Consider the following 19,838-nt stretch of genomic DNA (forward strand, 5'->3'; position numbering starts at 1 on the left):
TCACTAACCCCTATTTAGTACACAGCACCTGAGGACACTATTGCGGCAAAGAGACAATGAAAATTAGTTAAATTAAGTGAAAATAGAAGACAATTGCATCATGAACATTATGCCTATCCACCTGTTTACTGTATTATTTTATTTTTAAAAAGTAAACATGAACAGCTGCTTTTCATGCTTGTTATGTTGAACTTCATAATAACGGAATTATTTTAATTATACTTAAAAACAAAGAATAAAAACTACGGTAATGATGATTTATTCATGAATAGAACATTGTACTTAAATATAAAACATAAATTCATTAAAAAGTACCTAAGAAACTAATAATTTGTATGAACAATAGTTATTTAAACGTTATTATTTTTACAAAATTTTCACTTTTTTATGGGTTCTATATATATTTTTCCTTTCTGGTACTAGAAGCACAAAATTCAACCTGTTTTCATGGGCAGCAGGCAGAAGGTCTAATGCAGTAAAATTTGCATTTAGATATAAATAATACATCAGATTTTGAGTGAGCGTAGAAGAGGAAGCAGACAGAGGCAGAGAGGAAATCAAAGCAGTGTGGAAGTAAAGGCAGGTTTACTTAGCAGGAGACAAGGGTCATTACAGATTTCATTTCTGTTAATGTGCCGCCACACGCAAGACTCACGATATGCTTGAGTGTTTCAAACACACTATGGAATGAAGCACAACCCATTCAGGGCAAGTAGCATGTTCTTTGTGTGTTTGGATCATCATAAACTTCTAATAAGATTTTGTATTTAATCTGTTTTTAATGTTTTTCTTTTTGTTTTTAAACAGCACATCCATTCAGAAAAAAATACATAATCATTTACGGGTGAACTAAGATTATATACATATAGTATTGCAGTCTTTAAATGTTACACTCAAAACATCAAATTGTACTAATAGAGTTGCTACACAGCCAGTTATTGCTCATATTAAGTCATTAAATCAATAGTTATGATTAGGAACAAGGAAAGATAATGAAATAACCCTTTGCGAGTTAAAACCACAGTAGATGAGAAGAATTAAACTGTTCATCTTCACGTGCAACAGTGGATAATGCAATGAGCAAATAATATCACTATTAGACCACAAGAGGTCTGAATCAAATTGGCTTATTTGTGCATCAGCATATTATTCCACAAAATGCATAGAATAAACTGAAAATGAATATATTCAGTGCTGCAAATAGTGCTGCGTTTTGTTATCATCATCATCATCATTATTATTAATATTATTATTATTATTATTATTTGTCATTGCAATTACTGCAATGTTGCACCTTCACATATGTAAATCTATTTATTTATTTATTGTCTTAATTTTTTTACTTTGTTTTTTATTATTCATTTTTTTATTTAATTTACTATATTGTATTTTATTTTATTTTATTACAATTAACTGCTTCTATAATTAGTTGCCACTGCAATTTATTTATTTATTTATTTATTTATTTTTTGTTTGTTTGTTTGTTTGTTTATTTACTTTTTAATTGTATTTATTTATTGTTTTAATTGTTCTTTTTCTCTATTTTATTTTATTGTATTTAATTTTATTACTACTACTATTATAATTTGCCACTACAATTAATACATTTAATTGCTGGATTTGCTCTTCAGTGTTTGAACTCTCATGAGAATACTAAATCATAATGAACTGAACGGAACTTTACTGAACTGAACTTAAACTCTGAAAACTGAACTGACACTTTCAGTTCACTATAATCTTCTATGTGAAGCTGCTTTGACACAATCCACATTGTAAAAGTGCTATACAAATAAAGATGAATTGAACTAAATTGAATTAATTAATTAGTTTATTTATTTATTCATTCATTCATTCATTCATTCATTCATTCATTCATTCATTCATTCATTCATTTATTTATTTATTTATTTATTTATTATTTTTATTCCTTTTCTGTATTTAATTTTATTTTTTTTATTTTTTTTATCACTACAACTATTATTATTTGCCATTACAATTAATACTTTTATTTATTAATATTTGTATTTATTCATGTATTTATTTATTTATTTATTTATTTATTCATTAATTGTTTTGTTGTTTTATTTTATTTTACATTTTTTTAATCATTTATTTTATTATCATTTGCCCTTGCAATTAATACATTTTTGTATATATTGTTTTTTTATTGTATTTTATAGCTATTGAATACTATTATTATTATTTGACATCGCATTTAATAAATTTATTTATTAATATATGCATTTATTTATTGATTTATTTAATAAATTAACTCTGTCATTGTTTTGTTGTATTATTTATTTATTTTTTATCATTTTATCTTATTATTATTTGCCCTTGAAATTAATACATTATTTTGTATTTACTATTTTATTTTATTTTTATTTTATCAAATCACAGCAAAGCAAAACGTGACCACACAATTTACAAACCAGGTCCCATGACTTTACGACTGTAACTGTACGAATCAATTTTGGGGTAAATAACTTCAAGATCCTGGCAAGCCCTTTCCCCTATAGGCCCAAAACCAGCAAGTACAAGTTATTAACATTTTTTCAAGATTACACCAGCTAAGAGCATTAAATATTGAGTCGAAAGAGGGAAATCATTTATTAGACAGATGTTTCCGAACTGCAGCAGCTGTGTGAAGTGATTTCCAAGAGATTTCCCTTCGATTCAACAAAACCAAAACAAATAGAGAAAATGCCCTCAGTTATAGCTCATGTCCTGGGGTTCTGCAACAGTTTGTAAACAGGATATTTAGCCCAGTTAACTGGATTATACATCCTCCGGCAAGCTTCATGATTTTCACTGAGCATCGCAGCAAGAAAATTCACAAGTGCATCCACTCAATTCTTAGTCTTTCATGGCACAATCAGTAGATTATTTCTGACGCTGCTATAGGAAAGAGGGAGTGAGAATCAAAGTGGGAAATGAAAGCCTACCTTGCGGGGCTGAAAGTCGTATTTCACGCAGTGCTGGAAGCCTTTTCCTTTCGACTTCAGCGATGTCACAATCAAGCAGTTCCCCACAAAATGTGCAGAATAGCCGATGCCTTTGCTTGTGCGGAAACTAAGATTGAGAAATCAATAAATACATTTACAATACAATAGAACACTGTCATAGGCTACATACATTTCCTAGCTTATCCTGAGGGAAAAAAGGTCCAAATAAACACAGTTTGCCAAAACTAAATGGATTGTTCAAACAAAACTGACAAATAGGTCATCATTTACTCGCCCCTGTTTCAAACCTTTAGGAGTTTCTTTCTTCTGTTGAACACAAAAAAAAAATATTTGAAACCTGCAACCATTGACTTCCACAGTATTTATTTTTCCCCCAATAATAACATTTTTCTAATTAAATTATTTTGTATTTAGCATGAAAAGGAAACTCATAAACGTTTGCAACCACTTGTTAGTGAGAAAATTGTGAGCAAATGTTTATCTTTGGGTGAACTGTCCCTTTAATCGGTTACCGGACAGTTTCCCATTGTTTAGACCTTGTCTGTTCAATGGTTTATGGTGTTTATGTTTATGATATAAAGTGAGGAGGAGCTAAACTTTTTCCAGCTTAGCCATGAGAAACCATCTTAAACTAATTATGAACAGCAAACAACCATATACGATACAGTATATAATAACCATATAAGGTATATAAGAACCATTTAAGTAACTTTCAACCATGTGAAAACAAAACACTTTAAACAAGCTTATACAGGTTTTTGTAGGAGCCCTGTTCAACTGATTAGATTGGAAAAAGTGGTTTTCTGATCAGCTAAACCAGTATAACATTGGGAGATCAGCATAACTCTAAAAGAAAAGCTGGGAGATTATTATAAACTACTTAAGACCATCTTAGACCTACTTTGACCACCAAACCCTCTCGTGCTTACTGAAGATATACTTGTTTAGCACAGCAAGTGAAATCACAACCTAAACAATATAGTAATGTTGTTTGGTAATCTAAATTGGACATCAGATTGTTTTCTATTGATCTGGCTCTGAATTGTGGTTTTAGGGTAAGAACATTTGGACAAGTAAAAACTAAAACATATTAAAACAGCAGTAACCGACAACTATACCGAAGAAACACTTCAAGCCTCCTTAAAGGGACAGTTCAACCAAATATGACAATTTTGTCATCAATTAATTATCATACCACTTGTTCTAAACCAGTTTGATTTTCTTTCTTCTAATTAAAACACAATTGAAAACCTGAACCCTTTGGCTACCAAAGTATTTTTTTCTGCAATGGATGCCAATGGCTTGTTTTTTCCAAGCTTTTCAGAATATTATTATTTTATTTATTTTATTTTTTTTTTTTTGTATTGAAAGGAAACTCATAAAAATTTCAAACCACATGAGGATAAGTCAATTTTCCTCTTGGATGAACAATCCCCTTAAGAACAGTTTGTTTGTTTAGTTTGTGTCCCGGTCTATATATTCTGTTTCCAATTGGAAAAGGGAACTTCAGATCAGTTAAATCAGGATAACACTAGTTTCACTAATCCTGGAAACCATTTTATGTAGTTTAAGTTTCTAGTTCAGCTTAACGGTTCTACTGAACCTTGTTTAACAAAAAACAAAAAAAAAAAGTGTATTGTGGTTTGCTTGTCTTGGTTTGTTTAACTCAGGGTGTCAAAATTCAGTCCTGAAGGGTCGGTGTCCTGCATAGTTTCGCTCCAACTTCCTTCAACAAACCTCCCTTTTAGTTTCTAGCATTTATAGAAAGAGCTTGCTTAGCTGGTTCAGGTGTGTTTAATTGGGGTTGGATTCGAAATATGCAGGTTTGGGCACCCCTGGTTTAACTGGTCTCTTTGCCTGGTAATGCTGCTTGACCAAGCTTTTTCAGCAGTGACATACAGTATCTAAAACTCCTCTAAAGTCAGTCAAATGTCTGCTCTATGATGTTTTCACAACAGGGTTTGTACGTTTCTGATGCGCATTTGCTGGTTACCAAACAGATACAGTTAAGATTTCTTAAAGAATATCAAAGACAGTTTTGTATTGTCTGATCCCAACAAAAAGGACTATAAACTGTCACAAACAAGGAAACTAACAGCCCAAGAGGTTGTTTACAGTGTCTTACAGAGCACAGTACAAGTCTGAATGAAAATTGTGTTTTTCTTCAAGAACATCTCCTTTTACTCTGAATCTGTGTCATGTACAAACTGAACTCTTGAGTTTGTGTGAGCAGTCCTGCGCTTGGCAGCTCCAGGCAACAGATCTGGCAGCAAAACAGTAAGGACACAGCGCTCGCTCTCAAACCCAAGCGTAGCAAGCGTTGTTAGCATAGCAGTCTTCAACAACTCTGTTTTGTAACCTTCTTGTAAAAAGCCTGGGGCAATTTCTCAGTAAATATATATCCTGAACTCAGGAATAACTAAAAAAGATTAGAAACCAGACATGTGAACCATGTAGCAAATTATTTTGAACTAATATCAAAGCAAGACGCCTACAAATATCTCTCGAAAAGACCAAGGCTGTTCAAAAATGGACACTATCCTTCTTGTTTCTCTTTTAAAACGCACTCACTCCTTCTCCCTCAAGGACCATTTTCCCTCGCTCCTGGAACCCGGGCCAATAAACACGCGCCTGTGCTATTGATCTGCTCTCTAATTACCCACAAGTCTCTACATACGATGCTCTTTTTGCCTGGCTGACATTAAAAGCCCAAATTAATGTCTATTTCCACCCGGGTGTCCCTCTGCAGAGATTTTCCAGTGATTCCAGAACATTCTGCCCCGGGTTCAAAACACCTATTGGTCTAATCAGCAGAATCTGACCTAATTCCCTTTTATACTTGCATAATCCACTGCATCATCAGAAAACAAAATCCTCTAACAAAGCTCATTATATAAGTGGCAAAGCAGCCAGAACTCTCTCTCTCGCTCGCTCTCTCTAGCACAAACTCTCTCTTTTTCTGTGTTAAACGCTAAAACAAAGCCACTCAGACTAATTTACTTACAGAAGAAGGCCCTGAAGGTCATTTTCTTTTCCACTAAGCAAGTTTTCTCTAAGAGTTGACAAAGTTATAAATAATCGTATGAAAGCGTAGGCACCAGTAAAGGTAGGGTTTGTCTTTGTCGACGTTGATGTTGTTCAGAGGATCCATGCGAAACCAGGTGTTGAGGGTGAAGCCGTTCTGATAGGGCCATTTTGCAATGGGAGGTAACGCAATCGCCTGTTAGAAAATAGAAGATAAAAATAATGAGCGTTTATAAGTCATGTCTTCCATGGTAGACATTTTTGTTTACGTTGTATTAATCCAACAAATATTGCACAGAGTACACCTTTTTATTTACAGTATTTATCTAACCAAGACAGACCCATTGATATACAATATCCCTTCTAGGGAGTCCTGGTCAAGATACGCAGCATAGGACTGAGTAAAAGCATAATATAAACTAGGCATGGGAGGAAAAGTCAAGGTTTTAAAACCACCAAGATTTTCTGCTATTCCGTTCCCATTATATATATATATAATAAGATTTTTTATTATGTGTTTTAAGACAACAGTATCTCTAGCAGAAATTATATCCAAAGACAATTTTAAATTGTAAAGAAATCTGTGTTTTTGAAACTAATGAAGACAGCAGAAGTCATAGATCCATTTGAATTATTTACCCTGACATGTTTACTGTTCCAAAATTGTTTTAAATGTTTCCTAAAGTAAAATATGTTGTGTTCAAAGAGAACTTTTTTTTTTACTCAGACATTTGAAAAGCACATATTTTAGAGCAGCAATCACAATACGTTGAAACTGTGATATTTTTATTTAGGATTATCATGCCATTAGAATCTTACATATTGTATGCCATGCCTAATAAAAACCATAATTGATTATTAAAACATGTGCACTGTTCTAAATAGACAGGCTTTCAAATATCTTTTAACTATAGTGATAGATGGTACAGATTTTATATGTAGTATATCTTGCAGCTTATTCCACACATACAGTATGAAGCATACTTGGAGAATGGAAATTGGCCTAACTCTGTATTAAAAAAATGTCATCTTAAGTAAGAGTATATTTACTGATGTGGTATTATAAGTACTTGAGGAGTACACAAGATATTAGACTTAATATTCACTGCCCGATCATACATTTGTGGGGGGGGGGTTTTGTCATTACTTAATGGGCTCTATGCACAGCTAGAGTTTTAAAGCTAACGATACATTTACAGTGAAAGCTTAATGTGACTATTTTCAATTTCACAAGGTTGTTTTTAGATGTTGTAATGTGATTACAATACATTCAGTTGAATACACGTAAGCATTCATTTAGTTGTTCAAGCATAAAACTTGATGAAAGACCGTTTAACATCTAGCGCCGTCAGTAGCAACAGGCTAGCGAAGAAATTCCATTGAAAATACTGGGGTAAAAAAACGGTCATATTTTAAAGTCATGGCGGGGAAATACGGAATTGAATGCAGCGCCTCTTGTCCGATCTGAGACCCACTATATATCATATAACTAACAGGCAGTAAAGATCATTGATTTTTGAAAAAATCAGATCTTAAACGTGACAACTTTGTAATGGAAAGACAGTTTACTGGAAGCCCTTGGGCTGCCTGGCTGGAAATTAAAAGTCTACGTGCATATAGCCTTAATTGGGTGGAAAGCTATGTCATAATTAGAAATATTATATGAATATTTTAACTATGTCAGCCTAAGCAAAATGTGTGGGTCTACAAACTCCGAAATGATTGTGGCAGTGCTGCTTCAGCTCTGCTCATGCTCTGCACTGATGGCTGCTTCTGTCAGTGGTATGAAAGCACTAATCTGTTAACATGGGCAGCGAAAAAAACATGCGCTGCTTGTGTGTGGTGAGGTATAAAAAAATGGGGACTACCATGATGAACAAACACATGAAGCAGGTTTGCCATGGCAGAAAGGATGAAAATCAGCCTTAAGTGTTCTCTTTTGTTAAGATCTATTCTGAATAAACAAACAATGCCGTTAACATGCTTTGTCCTTGTTGCATTATTCATTAAGATGAATCTAAATTATTTCTGTCGTTCCAACTACTCAGAATTGTAGTTGAGAATATCTGTCATAACAACAAAATTAAAAATAGTTGGGTTTAAATCAGACTCATATTATAGTTAATGTGTTGGACAGGGTCAGGATCGGAAACAAGGTGCACAGGCTCAGGTATGGTAAAGTAAAAAACTTTTGGGCCCAATCTAAGCTCTTCTAGATATATACTGTGATAATTTACCCACTAAAGCTTTAAAAATAAAACATTTGTTGTGTTGTCCTTGATATCTTGTTCCCATGTTTAAGTTCACTACAGGTCAAACATTTTGAAGGATTAGGGTTTGTTATTACTTTATGCTTATTTAGATCTTATTTAAGGGCTGGTTCACCCAAAACAAAACAAAAATCTGTATTCCTTCTCACACCCTTCACTTGTTCCAAACCTGTTTGACTTTCTTTATTCTGTTGAACAAAATGGACGATATACTAAAGAAGGTTGGAAACCTGTAACCATTGACTTCCATAGTATTTGTTTTTCACATTATGGAAGTCAATAGTTACAGGTTTTCAGCATTCTTCAAAATATCTTATTTTGTATTAGATTACAGAATAAGAAAACTAATCAAGGTTTGCAACAACTTTAGGTGAGTAAATATTATGTACATTTTCATTTGGGGGGTGAACTGTCTCTTTAAATCTTTATTAGATATGTTATTTTAAGTCTCTTTTATTTATTTTTGGTTTACTAAAGCAGCATTTTTTATTATACAATAAATAAATGCTTTAAAATGCATACAAAGGAAATGTGCATTGTGGGTAATAATTGGGGTTACTCACAGCTGCACTCCGGCCAGGGAAGTTGAAGAAAGTGTCCGGTCCATGTCTTTGTGCCATTTGAGAGAGAACTGAGAGTAATTTGACTGCATGTCTTGGCTGTGGGAGAAAGAAGTACAGTACGTGAGAAGTAAGACAAATGACTACCAAATGACACAAATCCCACAGGACTTTCTCAGCAAAAACTTCTAAAATGCTCAATTATACATAACATTTGGCCTAACTAAAACTAAGTTTTGATTTAAACACTTTGATTCCAGTCAGTTATAATCTTACAAGTTTAGGCAATCCCATGAAATGCATGCTGATTATAATTTTCATTTTCATGTCTCATACCTAATTGTCACATTAAAGCTGAAGTCCTTGCACAAGCTTGTCTTTTTTCTCCAGAGGGGTACTTCGCTATTTCTAGCTCTATAACAAAATATGTACACTTTCTGAAGAAACTGAGAGGCAGTTGCTAAGCATTAGTGTTTTGTGGATCATTTGCTAGAGTGTTTTCTAACAACATGCTAACAGAGTTAACTTAAATACAACTAGCGGGTACTTAGCACAATCTTAACATGATTAGCATGATGCTAACATGACTATTAAGACTATGTAGTTAGCACGACGCTAAGTTGATTAGCATTATTCAAACAATACACTAGTCAGGTTACAATCAGGCTAACAATATGCTAATTGTGATGTTAATGTGATTGAGATGCAGCGAGATTACCTGAAGTCCCTCTGAGATTTAATGTCAACGTTTCAATCATGTAAGAGCACATTTGCATGTTCACAGTATGTCACATGAATGAATTATAATGATTTAAAGGGATAGAACTTGGTTTTCTTTCTTCTGTACATGCAAATTTTAAATAAAGATGAAACGTTCTTTGACTTCCATAGTAGAAAAAACAAATACTATGAAAGTCAATGGTTACAGGTTTCCAGCGTTCTTAAAAACAACTTCTTTAATGTTATTCTTTTAAAAAAAACAAACTCAAAGGTTTGAAACAAGCACAGGGAGAGTAAATAATGACATAATTTTTATTTTTGACCAAACTATTTAAAGGAAAATATTATTTCTAATAACAAATATTCCTTCTCAACAAGAATGCTCAATTATACAATATATTTATCATATTGCCTCACTAAATCTGTTTAGATTCAAGCACTGTGAGTCATATTCTCACCTGTTTTGGCAAGCCAATGAAACACATGCTGATCAAAATGTTCATTTTCGTGCCTCCTATCTAATTGTCATATTAAAGTCCTTGCTCAAGCCTGTCATTTTTGTCTCCAGAGGGTACTTGACTCTATCCAAAAACATAAAGCTATTGTGACAACATCCTCACAGTGGCGTACGCCAGCAGTCAATGTTCTGTCAATACTCCTCACTCGAGAGAACAGTGAATCGATACCTGGGCAGGCCTGATCTGCTCAGCGCTTGATTGCTCCAGAGGTCTAAACAGGCTCAACGATCTCCAAAAGCGGTGAAGCTAACAACCCCTTGGAGCCCCAGAGCCCGACATTTTCACTCATTTTCAGTGGCTTACCCACAATCCTCCTTCTCCTCTCAGCATGCTGAAGAGCAGTTTGAGTTCTTTGACGGTGATACTGTAGCTGGCCAGAACTCCAAGCATATCCACCAGCAAGTCTGGAAAAAAATATAATAATAAGCAGACAGACGATGAGTTGCATTAGTTCAAGATTACTGAAGTGGGCACTGTGTGCATGTAAACAGAAGGATTCCCCGGGGCGCAGGTGTGCAACCTACATGAGACATTGTGTCATAATACAGTGCAAAATAGCAATTTCACGAGTGGAAGGATCAAAACATAGCAAACAAACCTACAGAGCACTCCTTCCCTCAGTGTGGTGCCATAAGCCGGCAAGCTCTTAGGAAACCTTCATTGCTTAATATATTCTAGTTAAGCAAACATGTAGAAATGACACACTTCAAAAACATTAAATAAAATACAGTGCTCAGCATAAATTAGTACACCACATTTTTAAAATGTATATTTTATGAATATAGGCAACATATTTTGGTGCATTTTAACAAAACAGATATATTAAAAAAAAAAAAAAATATATATATATATATATATATATATATATATATATACACATATATATATATATATATATATATATACACACACATATATATACACATATATATATATATATATATATATATATATATATATATATATATATACATATATATATATATATATATATATATATATATATATATATATATACATATATATATATATATATACATATATATATATATATATATATATATATATATATATATATACATATATATATATATATATATATATATATATATATACATATATATATATATACATATATATATATATACATATATATATATATATATATATATATATATATATATATATATACATATATATATATATATATATATATATATATATATATATATATATATATATATATATATATATATATATATATATGTATACATATATATATATATATATATATATATATATATATATATATGTATACATATATATATATATACATATATATATATATATATATATATATATATATATATATATATATATATATATATATATATATATATATATATATATATATATACACATATATATACATATATATATATATATATATATACATATATATATATATATATATATATATATATATATATATATATATATTTAGATAACACATTTAAATTAAAGCAAAATATTGCACCTTTTAAAATTATTAATAAATTTAAACAACATTTTTTATATGTTTTGTTTCTCTAGATTTCAAAACTCTTTTAAAATATGTATTTCATGTTTTTACCTAACATATAAATTTGGGTTTACTAATTTTTGTACCGCTATCATAAGTTTTAGGTTAGATTAGCTCCAGATTTGCCTTCAGTACTGACTAAACAAATGAATATGCCCATATATAATATTGTATAGCATCTAGGGCTAAATGATATATTGTTTGAGCATCGATATTGCAATGTGTGTACCTGCAAGTCACATTGCAGGATTAGATTATTTAACAAAAAAAAAAAAGATATTAATAAATACTATTCTTACATAATTGTATAATTATTTACACAAGCCTCAGCTGGGTCGGTTGACATTTCTGTGTGGAGTTTGCATGTTCTTCCCATAATGCCGTGGACATTATGTTTCCTCCGGATGCTCCTGTTTCCCCCACAGTTCAAAGACATGCGCCATAGGTTAATTTAATAAATTAAATTGGCCATTGTGTGAATGAGTGTGCATGGATGTTTCCCAGTACTGGGTTGCAGCTGGAAGGGCATCTGCTGTGTAAAACATATGCTCGATAAGTTGGCGGTTCATTCTGCTGTGGCGAATTCTGACAAATAAAGGGACTAAGCCGAAGGACAATGAATGAATAAAGGTATAAGTAAAGGTCTCTTGATTTAAGAATTTTAAGATATTTGCTCTAAAAAAAAGAGAAAAAAATATTGTGGACATCAAGAACATCTGTATTTTTGCTTTTTTTATCAGTAGGCATTGTAAAAGTAATATTTACAGGGTTGTACATGGCCTTGGTAATTTAAAAATAAATTTAAACACTACTGAGAGTGGCTGAAAGTTGTATTTTGAAACGTTAAAGTGTTACTACAACACATGTTTGTCCCTGGATGTGCATTACATTTTCTTTAAGTAGTCTAAAATGGACAGTTCACCCAAACATATAAATCTGCTGTAATTTACCCACCTTTAGGCAATCCAAGATCTTTTTTTTTTCATTTGTTCATTCATTTTCTTTTTGGCTTGGTCCCTTTATTTATCAGTGGTCGCCACAGCGGAATGAACCACCAACTTATCCAGCATATGTTTTACGCAATGAATGCCCTTCCAGCCACAACCCAATCTGGTACTGTGGTCCTTGTTTATTCATAAAATGCAAGTTGACAGATTAGCATGAATACTGCTGATGATTTTATACAGCAAGTCAGTACAAGAAACTGACAATTTTTTACAACATTATTACTTTTAATCCTCCGTCTCTGTCAGCATACAGCTCGGTACACATTTATGATAATATGGAGTTGAAGTTTTCTGTCACATTTCTTTCCCAAATTAAAATGGTTGTGGCGAATTATCCCTGTAAATCTTTATGAAAGCCACAGAAACCCTGTTAAATTTCACTCTGTTAAATTATGCAATTTCTGACCTAAAAGGTCAAAGACAGCACTTATAAACTTTGCTTTGAAGAGTATGTGCAAGATATGAGCCGGGAAATTCTTCGTTTTTTAGACGTCCAAGAGCGGTGCGAATCGCTGCGAGTGAAAGAAACGTGGATTAAACTGCAATCTTCTCAGCAGTGGAATTCATCAGGCTTAGGCAGAGGAGAAACCCAGAGAAAAATCTCATTAGTTGCACCCTCTCGTAATGAGATTGAGTGGCAGTTTAGAGCAATATTAAATTTTAGTTGCCATTTATGAATGAAGAAGAATGCTTTTTGCATCTTCCTCTGTCTGCTTACATTAAATGACATTTTTTACAATCAGAATACTCTGAGGCAGGCTGTGAATTAACTCGTGGAGGTTTCAGCAATTTCAGTCTTGACGAAACTCCAAATTAAAGTGAAATATGGCATTAATTAACATTAATTGTCATTTTGTCCTCACAACGGTGTGTTGAATCAAACATTGAGTCGCAAGAACTACTGATTATCAATACATTTATTACAGTATTGTTTTTCAGGATTACAAATAATATGATGGTAATAGAGAGAAGGCATGTGTTGTAAAATTAATGAAACTTTAAAGGCATAGTTCACTCAAAGATACACATTTACTCACTATTTACTCATCCTCAAGTTGTTATTAACCTTTATGAATTTCTTTCTTCTGATCAACCCTAAAGAAGATATTTTGAAGACAGCTGTGCACCTGTTAACATCGTGAGAATGAAAATTGTCATGTGCATTTGTTTATATGTCTTTTCCACCAAAGAAGACTCGCACAAATTCCAAAGGCAGATGTTTGGGGACTTTGGGGGGTTTTACGATGTGGTCACATGACTGGTCAGTTTGAATGTCTCAGTATTTAGGCTTTAGTCACATGGTCCCTTACCATGCTGGGGCCCCCTGTGGTCAGCTACGTCACTGGTTGTTCATTATGATGGGATTTACCTTTTATGTGCAATTTGATTGGACAGGAATTACAGGACTGATTTTTCTAATCCCTATAGACAAAAAAAAGTAGTGACTGCAGAAGAGTAGTAAGAGTAAGAGAAGTATCGATACAGCTCTATTAATGTACTCAAGGGAAAGTAAAAGTACAGATTTTTAAAACCACAATTTTCTAAGAAAAACTATCCAATTACACTCATTTAAGCATATGTAATTTGTTATTTTACTCCACTGCACTGGAGCTGACAGTGCTAACAACTGAGCCACTATGTTGCCCTTACTTAAATGTAAGAAATAAAATCATGTCTTATTTTCTAAAAAAAAAGAAAAGAAAAAAAAAAGATCATAATTAAGTTAATTTACTGTAAAAAAAAAAAAAAAAACTAAAACAATTGTTTACTCACAAAAATATACTTACAGTAAATCTTAATATAAAACAAATCACCTTTTTTTTGTGCAAACTCAATTGAAATCAATTTAAAATGGCTTTATGAATTTAAGACTTTCAGACTTTTAGACCTAATTGATTTCAGACCTATTTAAGGTCTTAAATTGCAGAAAGGTTAATTAAGATTATAATTTTTTTTACAAAATAAAGTCCACTTTTCAGAAATAAATTATTAAAATAAGTTCATTAATAAAAACTAAACCAAACATGTCTTAAGTAACAGCTTGATTTAAAACCCATCTATTTAAGTGTAAACTAAACCAATTAAACAACAGCTTTAGTGTTCAGATTAAATATGACTTAAATCATCAATTATGGACGTCACTGTGGCGCAGTGGGTAGCTTGATCGTCTCACAGCAAGAAGGTCGCTGGTTTGAGCCTTGGCTGGGTCAGTTGGCGTTTCTGTTTGGAGTTTGCATTTTCCCCCCATGTTCGCGTGGGTTTCCTCCTAGTGCTCTGGTTTCCCCCACAGTCCAAAGACATGTGGTATAGGTAAATTGGGTAAGCTAAATTGTCTGTACAGTAGTTTATGTGTGTGAATGAGTGTGTATGGATGTTTCACAGAGATGGGTTGCAGCTGAAAGGGCATCCACTGCGTAAAACATATGCTGCAAAAGCTGGCGGTTTATTCTACTCTGACGAGCCCAGATTAATAAAGGGACTAAGCCGAAAAGAAAATGAATGAATGAATGAATAAATCAATAAATAAGACTATTTTATAACCCTCAAAACTCATTTCAATCATTGGTCAATGAGTTGACTTTCTCAAAAAGAAGAAAGGTGGATCTGGCCATTGGCTGTTTGCTGAGTTTCTGAACCATTTCTAGAGATTTAGAAGAATTGAACAAAATAGGTTTTTACAAGAGGTCGATTGTGGCTCTCTAAAATGGGGTCGTGTCAAGACCACTCACCTGCGATCATGTCATCCACAGAGCTCATTTTGATCAAAAGCCTCTGAATGAGGCCGACCTCAGAGCTGGTCTGCAGGTTGCGGACGCTCTTGCGCAGTATGGCGGTGAACATGCTCCAGATTTCCGCCTGGCATGTGACTTCACAGTGTTCCAGCAACTCCAACATGCAAATGATTGCTTCTGCATCCTGGATGATGAAGTTCATCTCCAGGTCAAACTCACCACCGACCAGCTAGATAAAAATAAGGAGAAGAGGAGGAAATTAGAAAGAGATTAAACCTATAATTCATCTTTCAGTGTTTGAGTGATGCTCGAAAAACTGAAGTAAGCTGAATGTGACAACAAATAGCTTAACTAAACTCAGAGAAAGCAGATTTTTCGACAACAAAACTCTTTCAGCGCTCTTTCTAGTGTTACTTATACTATTCCTTCTGATCATTTTGCAGAAACAGGGATGTTCACAATATTTTCATCTTTACCAGATATCTTTTGATTCTTAAATCAAAAGACTTTTACTTAAGAACTAAAACCATGTCTTATTTTCTGAAGTCTCCAGGTCAAACTTAAACAAAGACAAGGAAACAAGAAAATTAGACAGAAACTAAACTTATAATTCATCTTCCAGTGTTTGATTGATGCTCGAGAAACTGAAGTAAGCCAACTGTGATAACAAATAGCTTTACTAAACTCAGAGAAAGGCTGAAAAGGCAGATTTTTTCAACAACAAAATCCTTTCAATGCTCTTCCGACAATAAACAATAATAATCATCATTAGGGATTTATAAACACCAATCAATAATTGTGTTCTGTGGACTAAGCAAGCATGAAATTGAAGATTTCAAAGCTTGTCCGGGGCACATGGGGATGACTTCAGGCCCCTTCTTCAGAGAGCAGTGATGCACACATGTGGAAAATAGACCCCTGCTTCTTGAGGCTTATTTTACAACATTATCCAAAGTCCACAACTCTATCTAACTTGTTGGGAATTCTTGTTGGCAGATGGGAATTAACTGTCACGCCTCAGATCCCTTAGATCATTGGTTCTTGACTGCTGGGTTGCAACCAGAGGGGGGAAAAATGGGTTGCAGAGTTGATCTGACGGGTTGTTGGAAACAGAAAAGTTTGTAACAAATACTGATATGCTGACGACCACATAATGGTTAATATGGCAAAAAAGCGTCCACTTAAAACTCATTCAATCATTCATTCATTCATTCATTCGTTCATTCATTTATTCATTCATTCATTCATTCATTCATTCATTCATTCGTTCATTCATTTATTCCTTCATTCATTCATTCAATTATTTTCCTTCAGCTTAGTCGCTTATTTATCAGGAGTCATCACAGAAGAATGAACTGCCAACTATTTCGGCATTCCCAAGCAGTGTTTCATTAGCCATAATGTTTAATAGTGAGATTACAACAATTATATTTTTTCTCGCACCTCTGTTCACGCAGAACCGCTGTTTGCGAATGTACGTGGGCAGAGGTCACATGGACACGAGTGACATCGCTAAAAACAAATGCAAAATCAAAACTTTTAAAAATCCTGAATCAATATTGGAGAAACTTTCGCACGCTGGAGGAAGGATGACACCTTGACATGTGCAATTTGGGAAATTGCCACTAGATGGCAAGGTGGCCATTTTGGAACGAAAACTCCAATAGAACAACAGCATATTATAAGTCTGTAAAATAAACTATGATAAGGAAGTGTTGTATTGTCATCTTTTAGGTTGTATCTGAGCTTTAATGCGCTTTTTAAAATAAATAAATAAAAAACAAAGCAGCGGCTTGCCATCGCGACAGCAACTGAATAAGCGACATATCTGAGTAGGGGCGTGTGTGCGCGAGAAGTACTTGAAGAGCAGTGGGGGTGAGTTGCGCACGACGGACCTAAAGAGCTACAAGGGATGCGATGGAGAGAGGTGTGCAACGTATTTAAGGACAGGGCGGGCGCGATTTCCGAGAGATCTCTGTCATCTTTTATGTGCGTGATTTCAGGAGGCGTGACTTTGGACGGCAGGGCAGGGATTATATTTGAAAGATATTATGCTATCCGGTTAGCATTTAGGCAGATCACCTACTGCACCTTTAACATAGTTTAGTATATTTCCTAAGCAGAACTCTTATTTTGAAAGTGAGACCAGCATTATTGAGTTCTCAAGTAATTGAATCAGGCATGGAGTCTCCCATCACAGCTTATTCATTATGCTTTAGACAAGAATGGTATTTTCGGTGCATACCTAAAAAAACAATGTCATGTTTCAGTGCACTTATGTCCCTAATGTTGTTGTTATGCACTTTCAAGATGCAAAATTATATTAATTTAGGGTACATTTAGTAGTCAGTTTGTAGATTGAATAAATTGACATTTGAATCAATTCACAATTGATATAAACAGACCTAGTAAAATAGGTTTACTTGAAATAAGGGGCAAAATATGTTAAGAAAGGTGAATTATTTCACCTTTCCTGACATATTTATTTCTCAGTTATTTTTACACTACTATAATTAAGTTTGCCGTTTAATTGTTCTGCCACTTTAATTTTACTGACAGTTTCCTGTTTACTGTACTTATTCCTCAGCTTAACAGCTTATGGGCATCATGACAACCACACTTTCTTTCCAGCCATTATTTGAGAAGTGATTTGCATGGACATGTTAATGCTGTACTCTCTAACAGAGTGAAACAGCATGACGTGTGGCAGTAGTGAAAGCGATAAACACTGCCTCATCCCTGGGGGAAAAAAAGCATTTCATTTATAAAGCCGTCCATCAATCAGTTTCCTCAGCCTTTTATAACATCCTAATGTATGTTATTGACTGACAGTAAAGAAGACAGAAGCAATAATTATAAAGCCTACCCAATGCACGGCACGTTAAATCAATTATAATGGCATTAAAAAAAAGAGTTATGTGTGCTTTTGATAAAAGGAAACCTCCCACAAACACTTTAAAAGGACTGTATTGTGAGAAGAAGACAGCAGACGACACAAAGTCCCACTATCTGCTGTACAACAATGGAGCAAATGAGTATTTATTCACCATCCAAACAAAAGAACAAGGTCTTGCTTTAATGCAAGCCTAAATGTATAATTATGACAGGAAGGTATACGCTGCAGCTGTCTGACTACTTCCGAAAAACTAATTAGCATGAAGATTGTACAGGAAAAAGTGTTTCTCTGAAGTCTCAGCTGAAACACAACTGGCCCCAAAACTGAACCCTGAGGCACAGCAGTGATAGTTTTGCCTATTTATAAAAAGTTTTATGCTTAGGAGTTTTGTGCTTGTGTATGTAAAAGGCTAAACAAAAACAAGAAACTGGTTTGACAGTTACTATAAGTGCTTTTGAGCCTTGCCAAAATAAGTACTAGGTTTGATTTAAGAACACGATTTTAAGAGGTGCACATTTAGTATATTGTCAATGTTGGGCAGAAATCCCCCTATTTCAATATATACAGTTGAAGTCAGAATTATTAGCCCCACTTTGATTTTTTTTCTTTTTTAAATATTTCCCAAATGATGTTTAACAGAGCAAGGAGATTTTCACAGTATGTCTGATAATATTTTTTCTTCTGGATAAAGTATTATTTTTTTATTTTGGCTAGAATAAAAGCAGTTATTAATTTTTAAGCACCATTTTAAGGACAAAATTATTAGCCCCTTTAAGCTAAATTTTTTTCGATGGTCTACAGAACAAATCATCATTAAACAATAACTTGCCTAATTATCCTAACCTGCCTAGATTACCTAAGTAACCTAGTTAAACTTTTAAATGTCACTTTAAGCTGTATAGAAGTGTCTTGAAAAATATCTAGTAAAATATTATTTACTGTCATCATGGAAAAGATAAAATAAATCAGTTATTAAAGATGAGTTATTTAAACTATTATGTTTAGAAATGTGTTGAAAAAGCTTCTCTCAGTTAAATAGAAATTGGGAAAAAAATAACCAGGGGGCTAATTATTTTGACTTCAACTGTATATTAGCGCTGCATGATATTGGAAAAATGTATATGATATTGGGGCGAGGCAGTGGCACAGTAGGTAGTGCTGTCGCCTCACAGCAAGAAGGTCGCTGGGTTGAACCTCGGCTCAGTTGGCGTTTCTGTGTGGAGTTTGCATGTTCTCCCTGCCTTCGCGTGGGTTTCCTCCGTGTGCTCCGTTTCCCCTACAGTCTAAAGACATGCGGTACAGGTGAATTGGGTAGGCTAAATTTTCCGTAGTGTATGAGTGTGTGTGTGAATGTGTGGATGTTTCCCAGAGATGGGTTGTGCCTGGAAGGCACATCTTGCGTAAAAACTTGCTGGATAAGTTGGTGGTTCATTCCGCTGTGGCGACCCCGGATTAATAAAGGGACTAAGCCGACAAGAAATGAAATGATATTTTATTTTTCTGCGATATATATGAGCAATATCACACAAGTAGTAGTGCGATGTGGCTGTATATTGGCACTGG

At 33.7% G+C, this 19,838-nt stretch overlaps 1 protein-coding gene across 8 annotated transcripts in view; it reads right to left on the reverse strand.

Annotated features, from left to right (window-relative positions):
* nbeab (neurobeachin b) overlaps positions 1-19,838 on the reverse strand; it is a 569,044-nt gene that overhangs the window by 416,093 nt on the left and 133,113 nt on the right. For all 8 annotated transcript variants that reach the window (XM_087284306.1, XM_087284305.1, XM_087284304.1 and 5 more), the window contains exons 2-6: positions 15,377-15,608; positions 10,362-10,462; positions 8,824-8,919; positions 6,065-6,186; positions 2,946-3,072 (exon numbers count right to left, since the gene is read on the reverse strand). In XM_087284306.1, the coding sequence (XP_087140432.1) occupies positions 2,946-3,072; positions 6,065-6,186; positions 8,824-8,919; positions 10,362-10,462; positions 15,377-15,608 (678 nt within the window). The remainder of the gene's footprint in view (positions 1-2,945; positions 3,073-6,064; positions 6,187-8,823; positions 8,920-10,361; positions 10,463-15,376; positions 15,609-19,838) is intronic.

Source organism: Danio rerio, chromosome 15 (genome assembly GCF_052040795.2).
Source record: "Danio rerio strain M-AB ecotype USA chromosome 15, GRCz13ab, whole genome shotgun sequence".
Classification (NCBI taxonomy): Eukaryota; Metazoa; Chordata; class Actinopteri; order Cypriniformes; family Danionidae; genus Danio; species Danio rerio.